At 40.9% G+C, this 19,703-nt stretch overlaps 1 protein-coding gene across 5 annotated transcripts in view; it reads left to right on the top strand.

The window, feature by feature from the left end:
- DENND1B (DENN domain containing 1B) overlaps nt 1–18,517 on the top strand; it is a 252,584-nt gene extending 234,067 nt beyond the window's left edge. For 4 of the 5 annotated variants that reach the window (XM_073642869.1, XM_073642870.1, XM_073642868.1 and 1 more), the window contains 2 exons: nt 1,143–1,368; nt 5,898–18,517. In XM_073642869.1, the coding sequence (XP_073498970.1) occupies nt 1,143–1,368; nt 5,898–6,299 (628 nt within the window). In that variant the 3' untranslated portion in view covers nt 6,300–18,517. Of the gene's footprint in view, nt 1–1,142; nt 1,369–4,246; nt 4,296–5,897 lie in introns of all 5 variants that reach the window. The other variant, XM_073642871.1, reaches the window with a different exon arrangement.
- Nucleotides 18,518–19,703: the final 1,186 nt, after the last annotated feature.

Below are 19,703 nucleotides of genomic sequence, written 5' to 3'. Positions count from 1 at the left end.
AGTTCAAACTACCCCTCTCTTTGCCCCATTAAAAAGGAATAGGTTAAAGAAAAAATACACATATTTGGTATTGCTGCTTTCGTAAAAGTTTGATCAAAATGTAAAGTAGATTAATACGATAGGTAAACGGCGTAATGAGAGAAAATAATGGAAACTCCAGAAATGCATTTTTTTGGCCACCGCAACATTGCAATAAAATACATTAAGAGGTGATCAAAACATTGTATCTACCCCAAAATGGTATCCGTAAAAACGACAGATCAGGCGGCAGAAAATAAGTTGTCACACAGCCCCAGATTCTGAAAAATGAAAATGCAACACAAGCACAGTTTGTTTTTTTTTCACAAATCTCCCCATAAAATTTTCACCACTTAAATAAAAAAAAAGATACATGTTTGGTATCTGCGTAATTGTACTGACTTGGAGAATCATATTGCCCGGTCCGTTTTACCGTATAGTGTACATGTTAAATAAAAAGCCAAAAAAAACATGTGAAATGCTGATAAAATGAATGGTCTCATTCAAAAATACAACTTGTCCTGCAAAAAACAAGCCCTTATATGACTATGTGGACGGAGAAATAAAAAACTTATGGCTCTTGGAAGAAGGGGAAGAAAATACGAAAATAAAAAATGGCCCGCGGGTGAAGGGGTTAAGCAACTCTTCCTGGCCATTTGTTATTCCTCTTTGTTTCTCTACTATAAGAACACTAAATTCAAAATCTTGATGAAAGAACATCCCTGTTAGTATAGCACGTTCATTCATTTTCCGTGAGACTGCCAGAAATAATTGTTACAGCTTCTTTAAGTTTCAGAACAAAGATGCAATGACTGTAACGCCCAGGGAGTTAAGTGCTGGACTATCAGTCAAATTCCTGCTTATTTTCTGCGGCTATGTAGGAATTACTTCCCTGAGGTTTACATATAGTTTTGAATCACGATATATCACTCTTACATCATTGTAGGATGTTTTCAAAGTCGCACCAAACCTTTATGTGTGTTACATCTATCCATGTGCTGCTATCAGTGCGGATGGAGTATTGTACATTCACCCTGCCCAATGCTCTGGATATCTTTTTATAGGAGTCGTGTATAATTTTCGTCACTTTAAACACAGTTCGTGCCTCCATCTCCCCTGCACAGGTTATCATCAGAGGACAGTGAAGAGGCGTCTGCATATTTGTACGACAGTGATGCTTCATACGATGATGTGAGTCTGTCATCTCGCCCAGGAGGAGAGATGGATCTTCTTGGAGAGATCTTGGACTCACTAAGTACGCACAGCTCTGATCCTGGAGGAGGCCGCCTCACCGCTGCTAAGAGTCTGGACTTCTTTCGCTCTGTAGAGGATTTGGACTACAAGGTCACGGTATGTTCCTAATCTCTGCTCTCCCTTTTGTCTGTATTGTCCCATTTTCTGATCCAAATACAGGAATTTGACATTTTACATCTTGTTTTTTTTACATATAATCAGTTTGTATTTTTCAGTGGTCAAATAGACGTTTTATTTAGCCCTAAGGCGTTCTTCTAGGCTTCCGACGTCTAGGCTTCCGACGTCTAGGCTTCCGACTTCTAGGCTTCCGACTTCTAGGCTTCCTACTGCTAGGCTTCCTACTGCTAGGCTTCCTACTGCTAGGCTTCCTACTGCTAGGCTTCCGACTTCTAGGCTTCCGACTTCTAGGCTTCCGACTTCTAGGCTTCCTACTGCTAGGCTTCCTACTGCTAGGCTTCCTACTGCTAGGCTTCCGACTTCTAGGCTTCCTACTGCTAGGCTTCCGACTTGTAGGCTTCCTTCTTCTAGGCTTCCTACTTCTAGACTTCCTTTTACCAAGGTCCTTTTGCCTCATTACTTGTGTGCCAGTCTCTGGATAATCCCCTTTCTCTCAGTGTTCAGTGTCTTAGAAAGAAGCTCTGCATTTGCTGATTTCCATGTGAGCTTGCGGTAGGCTTTTTCTTATATAAAGAAGTCAGTCTGAAGGAGTAGAGCTGCAGTGTAAAGAATAGAGAAGAGACAGAGCAGCAGAGCCCCAGAAAAATTGAGGTGAATTAACCAATGCAGTAAAACTGGAGTCACTGATTATAGCTGTGGCCTGGGCCATAGTTGAAGATCAGCCAGCATTGAAGAACATACACACGTGGTCAAAATTGTTGGTACTTCTCGTTTAATGAAAGAAAAACCCACAATGGTCACAGAAATAACATGAATCTGACAAAAGTAATAATAAATTAAAAATCTATGGAAATGAACAAATGAAAGTCAGTCATTGCTTTTCAACCCTGCTTCCACAGAATTGTAAAAAAAAATTAAACTCATGAAATAGGCCTGGACAGAAATGATGGTACCCCTGAAAATAATGTGACAAAGGGGACATGTTAAATGAAGTTGTGTCCACTAATTAGCATCACATGTGTCTACAATCTTGTAATCAGTCAGTGGGCCTGTATATAGGGCTACAGATACTCACTGTGCTGTTTGGTGACATGGTGTGTACCACACTCAACATGGACCGAAGGAAGCAAAGGAAAGAGTTGTCTCAGGAGATTAAAAAGAAAATCATAGACAAGCATGTTAAAGGTAAAGGTTATAAGACCATCTCCAAGCTGCTTGATGTTCCTGTGACTACAGTTGCACATATTATTCAGAAATTTAAGATCCATGGGACTGTAGCCAACCTCCCTGGACGTGGCCGCAGGAGGAAAATTGATGACAAATCAAAGAGATGGATAAAACGAATGGTAACAAAAGAGCCCAGGAAAACTTCTAAAGAGATTAAAGGTGAACTTCAAGCTCAAGGAACATCAGTGTCAGATCGCACCATCCTTTGTTGTTTGATCCAAAGTGGACTTCATGGGAGATGACCAAGGAGACCATTGTTGAAAAAAAAAACATAAAAAAGGAGGCTCTGTTATGTTCTGGGTCTGCTTTGCTGCATCTGGCACCGGGTGTCTTGAATCTGTGCAGGGTACAATGAAATCTCAAGACTATCAAAGGATTCTAGAGAGAAATGTGCTGCCCAGTGTCAGAAAGCTTGGTCTCAGTCGCAGGTCATGGGTCTTGCAACAGGATAATGACCCAAAACACACAGCTAAAAACACCTAAGAATGGCTAAGAGGAAAACATTGGACTATTCTGAAGTGGCCTTCTCTGAGCCCTGACCTAAATCCTATTGAGCATCTTTGGAAAGAGCTGAAACATGCCGTCTGGAAAAGGCAACCTTCAAACATGAGACAACTGGAGCTGTTTACTCAAGAGGAGTGGGCCAAAATACCTGTCGAGAGGTGCAGAAGTCTCATTGACAGTTACAGGAATCGTTTGATTGCAGTGATTGCCTCAAAAGGTTGTTCAACAAAATATTAAGTTAAGAGTACCATCATTTCTGTCCAGCCCTATTTCATGAGTTTAATTTTTTTTTTAATTCTGTGGAAGGAGGGTTGAAAAGCAATGTCTGACTTTCATTTGTTCATTTTCATAGATTTTTAACTTAGTATTACTTTTGTCAGATTCAAGTTATTTCTGTGACCATTGTGGGTTTTTCTTTCATTAAACGAGGGGTACCAACAATTTTGACCACGTGTGTAATCGCTGGATAGCGTTATCTGAGGATAGACTTGAATATAAATCTAGGACGTTACTTAAAGGGGATACCTGGGGCTCTTGTCTCTCTCGGCGCAGGCATAGATTCTGCTGTCTCCTGTGACCTCACACCAACAAAGAAGGTCGGGGCGTCACTGCCGATCTCATGCCGATTGGCAGCCACAGCCAGCCTTCTCCCAGCAGTTGGGGGGAGGTGGGCGGCTGTCAATCAGCATGATGTAGACAGATCAGAGGGGTAGAGAAGGGGTGCTCTGTCGATGTGATGTCACTGGAAGCGGGAGAATCGCCAGATGGAATGGTCCGTGACCGCACTGAACTGGGAGAGATGGTCACAGGGCAGCACAGGCAGGGAGTTAGCAACTGCCTGCCGATAAGTGCTTAGCCCCACAGGGACATAAATTAAAAGTCCCTGATTCCGTGTAACCCCTTGAAATTAGCTTTAAGGGTATCGTACCACGTCCATCCGCTGATGATGTAGAAGTGTGCAGTCAGTTCTGTTACTGGCCGGCTTACAAATATCGATATAGCTTAGTGTGTATATAGTGTGTAACCAGTTTTTATCCGCACAGTCGATGCTTCCTGTAATTTCTGACTTTCATTGTTGCGTTGATGTTTTTTTTTCCTGCATTCAATTTGTTGGACTTGATATTAGCAAGCCAAATCTAAGTCATTGAGTGTGGACGAAAAAACCTATACCAAAGGTAGGCAAGTATGTATGACGTCTCCCATGGCTCCCCATCCCAGCATGTTTTGCAAATCTTCACCATATTTACATTTTTTTATTTTTAAGCATTTATTTTGAACATTATATTGGTTTGATATTCTTTGGTTGATTTTTCATAAACTATTGTCATTATCCATCTTTCTTTTTCTTATTATTACTGATCTTTGATGATCTTCTTAAGTTCATGTGTGAGCAAATAAAACAAACCCAGCACACAGTTAGATTTTCCCTGCTATTGCCTGAGGAATTTTCCTACATTTGTATAAATGCAGTAGTTTTCTGAGATTATTGTACTTGTATGATGAAGTCCATACAGCATGATGCACCCTGCATTAAGAGTCGTGCCCAGGAAAGGGGCAGAGCCCAGTAACCGGAAGCCCTGGAGTCCCGGCACAAGAAGAATGGATAACCGCTATGCTTTATAATGCTTCGTGGTGTTTTATTTGCTCCGGAAAAGCATGACAGATTATATTCCAGAATTAATGCTTCAACCAAGTAGGTCTGTGTTCAAGGATAATCTGTACAAAAATACATGAGTTAGGTGATCAGAAATGTACATATTAAGTACCGAAAAAAACAATCATAAAGACGGGGAGGGAGAAAATAGAAGGTGGGAGCAAATTTGTGGCAAACTCTTAACAGAAAGAGATATATACATCAGATTACAAAAGAAGGGACATAACTGTACTCCTGGATACAGTTGTAATGCTGTCTTCTCAAGGACATCTCAAATCCAGTGACAGAGTCCATCATGACAACTACAATGAAGGAATCATTTTTTTTCTGTGGAATAATTACATGATTCATATGTGCCAGTAAGGGTTAACAGAGTAACAGGATCGGTAAAAGTAGAGAGCAGATTGCTTCTAATATTCCCAAGAAGATGATTTAGCAATAAGAGAGAAGTATGGAACATATCCGTGTGGACTGCTGATAGAGGTATACGGAGCTAAGCACCAGCTGAGTGAATAATGTGCGGGAGGAAGGGACCACAGGTGACTGGAGTGTGCGCAGTGCGTACGGGGTACGGCGCATGCGCAATCTTAAAAGGAATCTGTCAGTAGGATCAACCCTCCTAAACAGAGTAGATGGACATACAGGTCATAGGAAGCTGAATAAAATGATACCTTGATATCTGTGATCCTATATCTTATTCCAGAGAAATCCACATTTTTCTTAATATGTAAATGAGGTGTTCAGCACTATGGGCCGGACATAGAGCTCTCTGAGAATCTGCCTCCAGAGATTATTATAAATAAAAGGGGGAGTTACCAGTGTGAGACACATAGATGAGGAGAGCCGACTGTCAGTCATTACATGCCTCATACTTATAATGCCCATTTAATTTAAAATAATCCCAGGTGGTGATTTGTTCTCTGTCCATCTATATTGGGGATGACATCTCTGTGGTTTTCCTACCTGTTGCTTTCAGCACGGTACAATGATTGCCATAATAGCTCGTTATTCTCTCATGATAATTAGTGCTTTCAGCTTGATTTGTCTGCTTTTGCTGTTCCTCCCCATTTTTAGGGACCTGGATTTGATCCTTTTAACAACATTGAGTTTTTGTCATCCTCAGAAAAAGACAAATACTCCCAGTGAGAACAACCTGACATCACTATGCCTGGATTCTGGACAAAATTGGACTTATGGCCAGGATGACAGTGTCCTTTACAGAAAACATGTGTCTACCACGAACCACCAGCAAAATAGAGGGGAGGCATCTTGTAAAGACTATGACAGACGTAGGTCGGAATTTCCCAAAATGGTTCTCCATGAGGCAGCAGCACCTGGATCAACTGGACGTCCCACCTCTCTTTTCTGCAGACCAGATGGGGGAGCAGTATACAGCATCAAGAAATCCAATGATGAGCTTCCATATAAGAGTTTAGACTCTCACGTGCCATGGGAAAAAGAGGACATTGAGTCAAACGGTGATCAAAGTCCAAATAGTCCTCTCGAACATATTTCCCGTCTTTGAGGTTATTTGTTTCAGCTCCCAGAATAATTGTGAAAGTTAGAAGGAGGGGAATGGAAATGTCCCTGTTATAACTACTGTGTCACCAAGTGTCCTAGATGTATCATTTCAGTCCACCAGGAGGAATCCATTGTGTTTCTGTTACACCTGACCATTTCACAGACTTGTTAGTTTCCTTTCATCTCATTCTGTCTCCGTGGGTCTGCACCGTGGAGTGGATACTTCAGATACTTAGAATTATGACAGAAGCTTTTCTGTCTGCACTAGCGTTGGTGTGCGCTATTACGTCACTTTATTCCCGCTTGTAGTAAACTGGTTGTTTCCTGCGATCAACTATGAAGATGTGTCAATCAGTGATATCTCTGGGAGCTTCAGAAACCTACACGCTCCCTCTCACAATATGGCCACCTCTCCACCGAGGCCTACACATTCTCATGGTCAGTTATCTTCTGAACCCCAACAATTTTGAGTCATATCATAGAATAATTTGCGACAAAAAAACTGAATGTGTAAACAGCTCTACAAAGCCAAAAATGTTAACATGTAATTATTTTATCATGTTGTGGTATGCTATTTCAAAGGTACTTTTTGGAATTGCTATTATTTTATTTTTTTATATACAGGTTGGCATGAGGGCAAGCAAATCTGTGCATTCAGATAATGACCAGTCACACATGAAAAATAAAAAATTCCACAAAACTTTTCACTGCCTACACCTGTGTAAATGTATGTGTATGTGAAATGCAGTGTAAGTGCGGTAATAATCTCGCCAATCTCCGTCTTTCCCGGTTTCCAGCGCCACTCCAGTCCTCTTCTCACTCGCGTGACTTCTATTCCGACCTGCCATTTCACACTGGGGTCTATGTGTGAGCCAGAAGACGCTGTTACAGTGTAAGTCTGTGAAGTCTCGTTCTGATGCTGTATAACCTCACATTATAAAGCCGACTTTCAGCTCACACATAGATCCCAGTATAATCCGGCGAGTTGGAATGGCGTGGGTAAGAAGAGGACCGGAGCGGTGCTGTAAACTGGGGAAGACGGTGATATTACCGCACTTATACTGCATTACATATACATTTACACAATTTTAGGTAATAAAAAGTTTCATGGAAGTAAAAAAAAAATCAAGCTATGTGCAAACAATCAGAACTTAGCCTTCATTTCTTAAAAATGAAATCAAACCTGATCTTTGATTGGTTGCTATTGGTAACAGTTTTTCTTTCAGACTATTTTGATAAATTAGACCTGTGTGTTTATCCCCCAAAAAAGAAAGATTCACATTTATATCTATTATACAACAGACAGAAACCAGTCTTAGGGAATGTACACACAATGGCCCCGATTCATCAAGACTGGAGATTTTCTTTCCGGTCTTGATGATGGGGCGTACTGGGGGCTGGAATCAGTCGCTCCTGATTAATGAGGAGGTGAATCTGGAGCGTCCGACAAGTGGTGTGCGCCTCCCCAACTGGACTAATAATTCTGGCTTAGGGTACACCTCAGCTTGTCATGAATTAGACGAGCAGGGGCGTCACGCCTCGCCGCACCCCCCTCCCGCCCCAGCTCCCCACATTTTGGAGGACCTGGGAGAATCTTGTATAAAAACACCACAAGTTACTAAATTTTTGCACAACTTAAAAGTTGCCACAAAATGTTGCCCTTTTTTCTAAAACAATTTAAGCCAGAATTCTGATGAAATTGTTAGATGAATCAGGACCAATGTCTTTTTCAGTTGGCCGAAAACATCTGTTTTTCAAGCATAAGACGCTTTAGGAATTGCTCCTTTCTCTGGCTAGTTTTCTGAGCGTTTGGTGTCTTTGACCGCTGGCAGTTTTTTTTGGGGGGCGTCCTTTTTTACTGCTGTTTTTCAGGATGTTTTTTTAATTTCACTCAACAGTGAAGAAACCACTATTGTTTTTTATTTTTTATCAAAAATGCTAACAAAATGATCAAAAATGAAGATCAAAAAGATGCCTGGGTGTCTTTTGAGCTTTCCTATTAACTTCTTTTATAAAGTTCAGAGCGGAAAATGCTTGACAGATGGTTACTTCTCTTAGTCGCTTGGCATCATTGGAAACCTGAAGCGGTTAAAAGACACTGACAAGCCTGAACATAAGCACAGCAAGTCGTCTTTATGTAGAAATGCATACGTACATTTGAGTGCTCTGTCAGTCAGGTTTCGGAGCAGACCCACTCCAAACCCAAATGAAAAAACCTTTGTGTGAACATACCCTAACTCTCTCACTTCTGTCCTTATGCTCCAAAAATATTGGGTAGCAGAGTTATTTTATTTTACTTTCTGCCACTTCCCCCTATCCCCATAGTACTGTGGTTATCATGGTGGTAGGGCTGTACGGTACCCTGGTATAGCGGTAGATATGTAACAGCCGCGGGTGCACAGAAGCTCATCCGGTTTCTTCTTCTCTTTTGTTTCTTGGCCTTACTAATCATTCCTCTTTCCCCAGTGATGGAGGAGGGTGATGGGTAATGATCCAGGGTGCCTAGAGCAGTGCCATCTCACTGTAGGGACCCAGCCTGTGATCCCTGTATGGCGGCACATTGCCAGCAGTGCCGTTGCTAGGCTATTGTCAGACTATGGCGGTACACCCTGTAAGCAGACAGCAGTTACAGGGGTCTCTGTTGTGCCGGGTCTTCTACAGGTAATTAGCTGGCTGATTCTCTGCTAGTCTGATACCACACATAGTTGCTTTAACTGACAGCTTTCTTATAGTCCTAACACATCATTGACCAGGTCTTCTGTAAAAAATAAATATAACTCCACCATATGTTATGTTTTCACAATTATAAATACAGTAAAATTCCTTTAATCTGGTATCTGATAATATGACACATCTTCAGCAATATGTGGATTAGCAGAAGACTCCTCTGATTGATCGGTGACAGTCAGATCTAGAGTAGCGGATTTTCTATTAATATTTTACATTTTCTTCCTGAAGGCTCAGTGTGATGGGTAAGCACCACTGATGCCGGATTAAAGGAATTATAATGTGTGTACAGTGCCTTTATATGTGTGTGTTCGTGTCATGGTTACGACGATCTGTAAGGTTGAGCTGTGGGACTTCAGAGCCGTAGCAGCACAGCGTCCCGTATACATCTGCCAGTAATTCTATCCCCAAGTCAAAAGCTCTTGCTTGTCGGACAACTTTTGCCCAAGATGCGGAATAAGACAAATAATTTATATCTTTTTGCAATAAATATTGCATTCCTAATGGCAGGGATAGAAAGAAGGGAAATAACTGCTTGAATGCTCCTCTGTCTATTCCCTATGACGGCTTTTATTCCTAGCTAGCCCTGGGCATGGATGTAGCACCGTACCCCCAGCACGGTGTATCAGAGCTCTGCGGTACACCGCCAGTCGTGTAAGTAGGAACTATGTACAGCACCATCTCCATAGGCTGCACAAAACTAGGAATTCTCATTAAAAACAGGTCATGGAAATGTTATGAATTGATGAGCATTGGTTTACCTTTGTAAATCTGTCACACCATGGCTATTGACATAACATGTTAAGTTACTAAACTTTACTCATTGTGTACTGATCTCTAATTACAGCATGTATAATTGTTCATTGTCACCCAGAGCTGCATTCAGACTTCTGCTGGCTGGCTCTACTAGAATCTGTGGGTGCAACCCTAAGCATTTTTACTCAACAGCTATTAATCTTTTACAAGACTATTTACAGTTTCCTATGCTACAGAAATGTATCCGTAAAAATCGGATGACATACTGATGGTCCGTACAGCATCAGATTTTTTTCTCTCACTGTACCAATTTCGGAGTGAAATCTCAGCATGCTGCTATTTTTTTCTCATGCCAGATACAGCTGAGAAAAAATATGCAGATCTGCACTGCCTCATTAAATAACATTTTTTATCGGATTGCACTCATCTGATTTATATGCAAGTGTGCATGAACCCTAACCTATAGTTTATTCACTTAAATGGAACCTATCATGTAAAAATACACTATTAGCTTGCAGATATGGGGTTAATCTGCAGGTTAAGGCTATGTGCCCACGATGCAGAAATGCTGCACATTTTTTCCACTTCTCCCTTACAGGAAAAACGCATGCATATTTTACATGCGTTTTTCCCGCCAGGTAGAAGCGTTTGTCAAGCGTTCTTCACATGCATTTCTGAATGCGGGTTATCAAGCGCTTTTCCAAGCAACCGGCATGGATTTATATAGTGTGACCAAGTAATAGTTTAAAAAAAAGAATAAGAATGGTGAAAAATAAAGATTATACTTACCTTCCGATGGCCCCCGGTCTCCTTCTCCGCTCTGTCCGGTCTCCCCGGTGTCTCGCGGTGGTGTGAAGGACCTGCAATGACGTCATTGAGTCATGTGACAGGTCACGCAACCGCCAACGTCAGCGGTCGCGTGACTTGTCACATGACTCAATGACGTCATGTCAGGTCCTCACACCACCGCGAGCCGCCCAACACACCGCACGCATCGCTGAGGAGGCCGGGGACATCGGAAGGTAAGTATCATATTTATTTTTTATTTTAAATTATTTTTTTTACAATTTCTATGGCACCCAGGTCTGGATGACAGTCTCCTCTTCTCCAGGCCTGGGTACCATCCGCACATTGAATCGCTTGATATCCGCATGTGCACATGTAGTGATGCAGATATCAAGCGTTTCAATGCAAGTCAATGGCGGCAATTATGCTGCGTGTCCGCAAAATTAATGGACATGCTGCGTATTTTTCCGCAATGATAACCCGCAGCGGAAATTTCCGCAGCATGTGCACAGCACATGCGGATTATCATTGGGGACCATGGGGCACGTATTACCAAGAGTTTTTTAAAGCGTTTTCACTGCGGAAATTCCACGGCAAAAACACTTGAAAAACGCATAGTGGGCACACAGCCTAATAGCATTCTGAAGCTGCCCAGCAACTGAACTGAGAGCCCCATTACTTGGAGGAAATTAACTTTATTCCTCCTGGCAGCCTTCAGCTTTCAGTCATAGGGGTGGACTGGTGCGGCTTCAGCAGTCTCCGCTCAGTACATAGTGAGCAGCAGCTGTAACCATGCTCCAATACTGACTGACAGCTTTAATGCTGAGCCGGCTGTCAGTCAGTGCCAGGGATTCGATTCCAGCCACCACTCACTATACACTGAGCAGTGGCTGAAGCCACAGCTGATCCACCCCTGTGACTAAAATCTGGAGGCTGCCGGGAGGAATAACATTCATTTCCTCCCGCCATGGGGCTCTCAGTGCAGGCGCTGTGCAGCTTCAGAATGCTATTAACCTGCAGATTAACCCCATATCTGCAAGTTAATAGTGTATTTTTACATGACAGGTTCCCTTTAACCTCTGCTCTTTCTGAGACTTTCGGTCCAGTGAGCGGTCTTATCAGTAACTGACAGCCTTCCTTGTATAAAAGTGAATAGAGAGAAGTGTCAGTCACTGATAGGACCACTCACTGGACTGAAAATCCCATAAAGAGCAGAGGTATAAATGATTAATACACAGGTTATACTGAAAGTTTTGTGGGAAAATAATCTATCAATCTACTCACCTCCTGCTCTATAGCATGATGCCTGCAGACTGGGCTGCATTTTATTGGTGACAGGTTCTCTTTAATTATATGGTACATGTTTGCAGCCCTAACGTGCAATATATTGAGAGTGGCGTAAAACCAAAAGAGTTTGCAGATAGAACTGTAGGAAATCAAAGTTATGGTATCGTATTTTGCGTTCCCATTTTAGACAGACAGACTGATTGACTTTAGATATATGGATTTTGTTGGCTTTGCTCTGACACTGAACCAGCAGCATGTGCTCAGGATCCTACTGAATTACTACTAATTGGACTATAATACAGCTGTACAAATGAAATTATATGTAAAAGGGTGAATTCCAGTCACAAGCCAGTATACACTTGAAACCAGAAGTTTACATGCATATGTGTCTTTTTATATAGTGTATGTTTTTTCTCAATATCTGACATGAAATCAGAATAAACTTTTCCCATTTTAGGTTCATTAGGATTACCATATTTTTTAATATTCGCCAAATGCCAGAATAATGAGAGAGAATCTTTAAGGCATTTTTATTACTTACTGCAAAGTCAAAAGTTTACATACATTTCATTAGTATTTGCTACCATTGCCCTTAAACTGAATGGCTTGGGTCAAACATTTGGGATATCCTTCCACAAGCTTCTCACAATAGTTGGTTGGAATTTGGGCCCATTCCTCCTGACAAAACTGGTATAACTGATCCAGGTTTGTAGGTTGACTTGCTCGCACCTGCCTTTTCAGCTTTGCCCATAAATTTTCAATAGGATAGAGATCAGGGCTTTGTGAGAGCCACTCCAAAACATTGACTTTGTTATCCTTAAGCCACTTTGTTACCATTTTGGCAGTATGCTCCTTTTGTCCATTTGGAAGACCAATTTCTGCCCAAGCTTTAACTTCCTGGCTTATGACTTGAGATGTTCCTTCAGTATTGCCACATAATCTTCTTTTCTCATGATGCCATCTATTTTGTGAAGTGCACCAGTCCCTCCTGCAGCAAAACAACCCTACAACATGATGCTGCCACCACCGTGTTTCACAGTTGGGGTGGTGTTCTTAGGCTTCCAAGCTTCTCACTTTTTCCTCCAAATGTAACGATCATCATTATGCCCAAAAAGTTAAATTTTAGTTTCATCAGACCACAGGACATGTCTCCAAAAATGAAGGTCTGTGTTCCTGTGTGCATTTTCAAACATTAATCTGGCTTTTTTATGTTTATTTTGGAATAATGGCTTCTTTCTGGCAGAGTGGCCTTTCAGTCCATGTTGATACAGTACTCGATTCACTGTGGTTATTGACACACTCTTACCAGCTTCTACCATCATCTTCACAAGGTCTTTTGCTTTTGTCCTTGGGTTGATATGCACATGTCGGACCAAAGCACGTTCAACTCTGGGACACAGAACTCGTCTCCTTCCTGAGTGGTATGATGGCTGGATATTCCCATCTTGTTTGTATTTGCATTTAATTGTTTGTGCAGATGAACAAGGCACCTTCAGGTATCTTGAAATTGTACCCAAGGATGAGCCAGATTTGTGCAAGTCTACAATTCTCTTCCTGATATATTGGCTGATTTCTTTACACTTTCCCATGATGCTACACAAAGAAGCAGTGTGTTTCAGGTGTGTATTAAAATACATCCACAGGTGTGTCTCTAATTAACTCAGATGTTGCCAAAAAATAGATCAGAAGCTTCCAAACACATGACATCATCATATGGGCAGTCCAGAATTGTTTAAAGGCAAAGTAATGTTAGTGTATGTAAACTTTTGACTTTGCAGTAAGTAATAAAAATGCCTTAAAACATTCTCTCTCTCACTATTCTGGCATTTGGCAAATAATACAAATGATGGTAATCCTAATTGACCTAAAACTGGAAAGGTTTATTCTGATTTCATGTCAGATATTGAGAAAAACATGCATATGTGTCTTTTTATATAGTGTATGTAAACTTCTGGTTTCAACTGTATAAGACTTATGACCCGCGATGCTCTATGGCATAGTGACAATGGTGCTGTTGGATATTATATTTGCAATTTTGAATACATCATATAGTTTTGCCAGATTAGGAGCTAAATATTGTTTTACCTTGTGTGTGATATTTCTGAATCCCTATAGGCACAAGTCGCTAGTAAAATTCACACCAAATTGTTCAGATTTTCATTTGTAGACTCATAGGTATACAATCTGCACTTGTACATTTTTCTGAAGGTCTGCTGTAATCTTACACAGAATTCACAACACTACATTACTTGTGGATTTGATAAGGGATTTTTTCTTCCCCATTGATGCAAATCTGTAGCAGAATTAAATTAACATGTTGCTAATTTAAAACTCTGCTTAGATATTGGTGGCCTATCCTTAAAGGGGTTGTCTGGGACTAAACAATTGATGTATCCCTAGAACCAATCATCAATATGAGATCAGTGGGTGTCCAAAATACAGGACCCCCAACGTTCAGTTAAACTCTGTTCTTGCGGTGGTGAAATGTAAGCATTGTAGACAGTGGAAATCAGCACCTTGTACAATTACTAGTGACCACTATTGAGTACGGCAGCTTTCAGCTGATCGGTTGAAGTGTCGGGTGTCGGACCCCACCAATCTCATATTGATGACCAATGCTAAGGATAGGTCATCAATTTTTTCTTCCTGAAAAAACTTTCAAAGGAGAGCACATCAATACCAGATCGGTGGAGTTCCAAAACCCGGCACCGCCATCAATTAACAATTTATTGGTCCTACATCAAAGGCAGCAAAACTGGAATACCCAAGAGTGATGGTGTCCCGGCCTCGCAAGTACAGTCCTGCAAACAGCTGATCAGTGGGGATGTTGGGTTTCGGAACCTCTCCGATCTGATATTGATGATCTATTCTAAGGATGGATCATCAATATCTACATCCTGAACAACCACTTTAATAAGATGCTCAATGACTATTCTTCCACACGTAGCAGTAGATCTGTACCAAATACCTAGTGACATTACAACGCTGGGCTCTGTGTGACCTCCTCCTGGTACTAAACAATATGGAATACTCTTTTCCTTCTTGGTGTTATCATGAATATATTTTCTTAGGAGATTGTAAGTATTCCTAACGGACTACCTATATATAATTATTAGTAGCCTATATTTTATTACCCCTGCAATGCCATTGCACTGTGACTTCCCTATGAACACCATATCTGAGAGCTAAATGCCTGGCAGGAAGATCTTACTGGAGATGACACATTACCAGGCAGTTGACGTCTTTTACTAGATATGGCTTTGTGTGTTCGTCATTTAACTTGAACTAATTACATTTCTTTTCCTTTTTTTTTTTTTGCTATTTTTGTGTTAGAAAGGGGAGTTCATTCTCAGTGGTGCGCCCGATAAACACTGCTGATTTTGGTAACTTATTTAATGTATTAAGAAGGGATGTATATCAATAGCACTATGGAAATTGTTATTTGGAGATGGACTCGCATATTTACCTATATTATAACAGTGTAGACCTAAAAGTCATTTAAAAAAAATTACTCCAAGTATGTGCACAAGGACGCGTTCAGACAAGAAAGTTTTCGGTGTGTATGGTGTCCGTATGCATGATGGACAGCACACAGACCAATTATGGACAATGGGCATTTTTCCATTTAGCGCAATGGTCTACTAATCTATAGTGGAAAAAAATCACAACAGATGAGAAAAATGTATGTAATAGATTGCAGCTCCTGGACCAAGATCTGTGTATGGAGGCAGTCTGGTCCGCATTTTGCTGCAACTGTCTGAACCCGGCCTAAGGGTATCCCTAAAATGAACATTCTTAAGATTAGTCAATTATGGTGCGTGATGACATATTTGACTAAATCTAACAAGTTCATACAGTACATTTATTTATTGGATTCTTTATAGAGAACAAACTGGGAATCTTCGCTATTTGGGTTCTGCAAAATTGTTCCCATAAGACTAGCTGATGACTATAATGGCGAGGGAGACTTTATCCCAGTCTTTCAATGTCATTACCATCTTTTTTTTCCTTTTTAAGGGAATAGGGCCGTGGAATGGTTTGATCCTTCCTCTGCAGTTGTGGGGTAGACGGTACAGCAGTAATACGGTACGCACTGTCCATGTTCTCGCACACCTCACTAGTGACGAATGTACCACTGTCATGTTTTATATGAATCCCGTTGCTCCCCTCCGGACCCCCTTCTTCATCATTCACTGTGTTTAGTTCATAAAAAAGTCATTTAGAAGTTGTTTTTCATGCTAAAATTTTGAAAGTAATTTTTCTATACGTGTGAAAAGGACGGATAAGCCCAATAAAGAATTGCACTTATTGAAATGTGGAATTCTAGGATTCCTGATGGGATCCACCAACTCTGCTGGAAGTTATCAGTATAAGTAATTACAAGCCCTTGATATTTATAACCGAATTCCCATGACTTGGCGTACATCTGTTGTTGAACCCTATTTTTTCACATACAGTTGTATGGTTGAGCAATGGTTACCGAAAGGAACTATACCTAAAAACGACTAAAAATGTATCACTGGCTCTGTTGTACACACTGGAGGCGGTCATTTTGCACATTAGTGGACATTCATGAAGATGCCTTTAAGGTTCACTAGAAACTGTTTAACCAGACTATTAAAGAGCAGAAATATTTTTCACACAATTCTGATATTGTGTCAGGGTGAAGGCTCATCTATAGAGCAGCGCCACCTCTGGACTTAAAGTATATTTCTGATTGCTAGTGAGCGTGGTGGGGAGTGCTATCATATATGTTGGAGACAGCGTTCTAAGTATGAAATCTTCATACCTACAAAGTACATGTAATAATATGAAGACATGGTTGGACTTGGTGACGTTAGAATATCATCATATTTGACTGATCCTTTTTATTAGATAGGTCCCTGATGATGAGCTGATTACAGGGTGCAATCAGATCCCCAACAGCGCCACCACATGGTAAAGTGTATCATTACACTTCCTTATTTGAAATAAATGGTGTGTCTGTGTGAAGTTCTCTCTGGATAGTAGATGGAGGGTCATAAACAGGGGACCCTCTTCTTTCCCAACATATACGTAACTGCTCATATAAGCCCCTATTCACCAGATGGAGGCCAGCCCAGAAGTGTGTACTTTTGGCCTACGTATGACCGCTAGATGTCTGAATACTGTTTGATGAACTGAATAGGACAGAGCATTAACCTATACAGCGAGCCACCATAAAAAATGTGGCATATGCACCCAGCAGTGGCCATAAATATGTGTCTCTAGCCTAAACCATACAACCAATATAAGCTTCTTAGGTCCACTGTTTTATAAATGCTACCCTTGTATTAGGACAGTCTCCACCTTCTTACCAGCAGTTTAAAGAATAAGAGGAAACCTCTAACCTGTTATTAAGCAAAGGCTTTCTTTCTTTCTGATTACATAGCTGCATTCCATTAATAATACACAAAATCGTACTGTTCGTCTGGGTGTAGTAAATCACTTTGTTATAAAACCAGTAATTTTTTTTAAATATGTTTAATTGACCTTAGTGGATGAAATAATGACAGTGCATTATCCTATTAAAGAGATTTTAAGAGATGGAGAGAAAATGTTAAGCTGGGTTTTTCTCCTATTCTGCAGATGGTTTGTGATCACTTAAAGGGAATCTGTCAGCAGGTTTTTGCTACCTCATCTGAGAGCAGCATCATTTAGGCAAAAAGACCCTGAATCCAATGATGTATCACTTAGATTACTGGGTGCAGCTGTTCTGACATAATCAGAGTTCTTAGATTTATCATGTAGCAGAGCTCAGAAAGCTGACCCCGCCCACACCACAGCTTTCTGTGTAACATTGACTGTGAGCTGTTTATCAGAGGTTTGGGGCGGAGTCAGACCAGCAAGTAAGTGCCAACTAGTCACAGCAATGATAATGTCGTAGTGCTAATACCTTCAGTGTAAGTAAACAACAGCACACAGCCTAATAAGTGACACATCATTGAATTCAGTGTTTTAACCCCCACCCCATGCTGTCCTCGGATTACATAGAACAACCTGCTGAGAGATTCCCTTTAAATATTAGGCCATGTAAAAAAAAACACATGTATTTTGCCCAGCCTGCAGCTGAATGCTCCACTCTTTCTGAGTGCGGTACTTGAAAACTCAGCTTTCACATCGGTACAGCAAATCTTTGTGCATGAGCATAAAATCCATCAGTGGTTAGTTGAGTGATCCCTGGTTGCTGCTTATCTCAGGATTATAAAGATGCTATAAAACATGGCAACATTTTTATTTTTTTATTTTACTGCAATGCGTGATATATGGCGAGAAGTAAAATTAGGGACTTTCTGCCAATGCATTATCACACGTTCTTTAAAGGTCATTGAGCAAAAACGCTTTGGGGCAAGACAGGAAAGGAATTGTAGCCAGAGAGAAACAATTAGGGGTTTTGAGGACATTTGTAAGACAACCTAGTTATAACGAAAGTAATGGAAAATGCAACAACTTCTAACCGTGCTAATCTCATATAGTATGAGGAGAAAAGGGATGTAGTACGTATTTGTCCATGAAAAATGTCACCTTAACTGCACATAATCAGGAATGTTAATGTGTATAGAAACTGCACTGTAACTGAGAAATAATACTGTAATCCCTCATTGTGCCCTCACTGTTATTTAAATAAAGTCTCTCCCCTGCCCTCTAGATGCCGATTTGTGTTTTTTGTGCATGTCTTTTAAATGATTTTCTACCACTGGTTCATGGTCCTTGTTTGTGAGGCTCTCAGAAGTTCACTACAGTTTATGGGATTTTGAATGGGTGCTGTGGTTTTCTAAACAATGTACATCTAAAATGTATACACTATTTTTTTACCCTGTGCTTCAATTCCACACCAATTTTAAAGGGAACTTGTTGTGGCAAAAAAAAAAGCTATTAACCTGAAGATATGGGGTTAATCTATAGGTTAATAGCATTCTAAAGCCATGTGGACGCTGTCTTGATAACTTAGCTACCGGGAGGAGATTAACTTTATTCCTCCCAGCAGCCTCCGGCTTTCAGTCACAGAGTTGCGGCTGGCACTGCTTCAGTCACCGCTCAGTACATAGTGAGTGACAGCTGTTACAATGCTGACAGACGGCTTTGTACTATCACACTGTGGAGCTGGCTGTCAGTCAGTGCTGGGGCGCTGTTACAGCTGTCACTCACTATGTACTGAGCGGTGACTGAAGCTGCACCCTATGACTGAAAGCCGGAGGCTGCCAGATGTAATTACGTTTATTTCCTCCCAGCAGTCGCGCTCTCAACCTCTTCCCACAGGGCTTCCGAACGCTATTAACCTGCAGATTAACCCCATATCTTCCAGTTAATAGTGTTTTTTTTTACATAACAGGTTCCTTTAAGTTTGTTGTTATAGACAGGAATGTTTTCATGTACTATCTAATTAGAGTAATGTTCCATCCAAACCTTTATAGCCTTTTCCCACTAAAGCCTTGTTCAGACAGTCATATTTTTATTAATCATTAGTGTGCACAACCGATAGTATACTGACCAATAATAACCTATGTGCAAGTACATCAAAACCGCTTTCACTGCAGCTCTCTTAGACTATGGCTACGTGGCGACCCACGTGAGAGGAAGATCACAGTGGAAACGGGAAATAAAAATTCCTGCCATTATCCTGCTAGTCACGGCTTTTTATTGGGGGGACGGGGAAAGGGTAACTCTCTATACTGTTTATACTTAACACTTATCTAATTAACTCATTCTCCTTTTTTCTTAAATGCAGGTCTTCACTGAGAGTTAAACTCCCAACCTGTAGCATTGGAGGCAGCAGCAAAAGCAATAGGCCACAGGTTACACTGTCAAGTGTAGGAAAATTCAATGTACTTGA

Source organism: Phyllobates terribilis, unplaced genomic scaffold (genome assembly GCF_046119375.1).
Source record: "Phyllobates terribilis strain yellow unplaced genomic scaffold, ASM4611937v1 Scaffold_8__6_contigs__length_399053987, whole genome shotgun sequence".
Classification (NCBI taxonomy): Eukaryota; Metazoa; Chordata; class Amphibia; order Anura; family Dendrobatidae; genus Phyllobates; species Phyllobates terribilis.
This window is presented reverse-complemented; position numbering and strand designations above follow the sequence as displayed.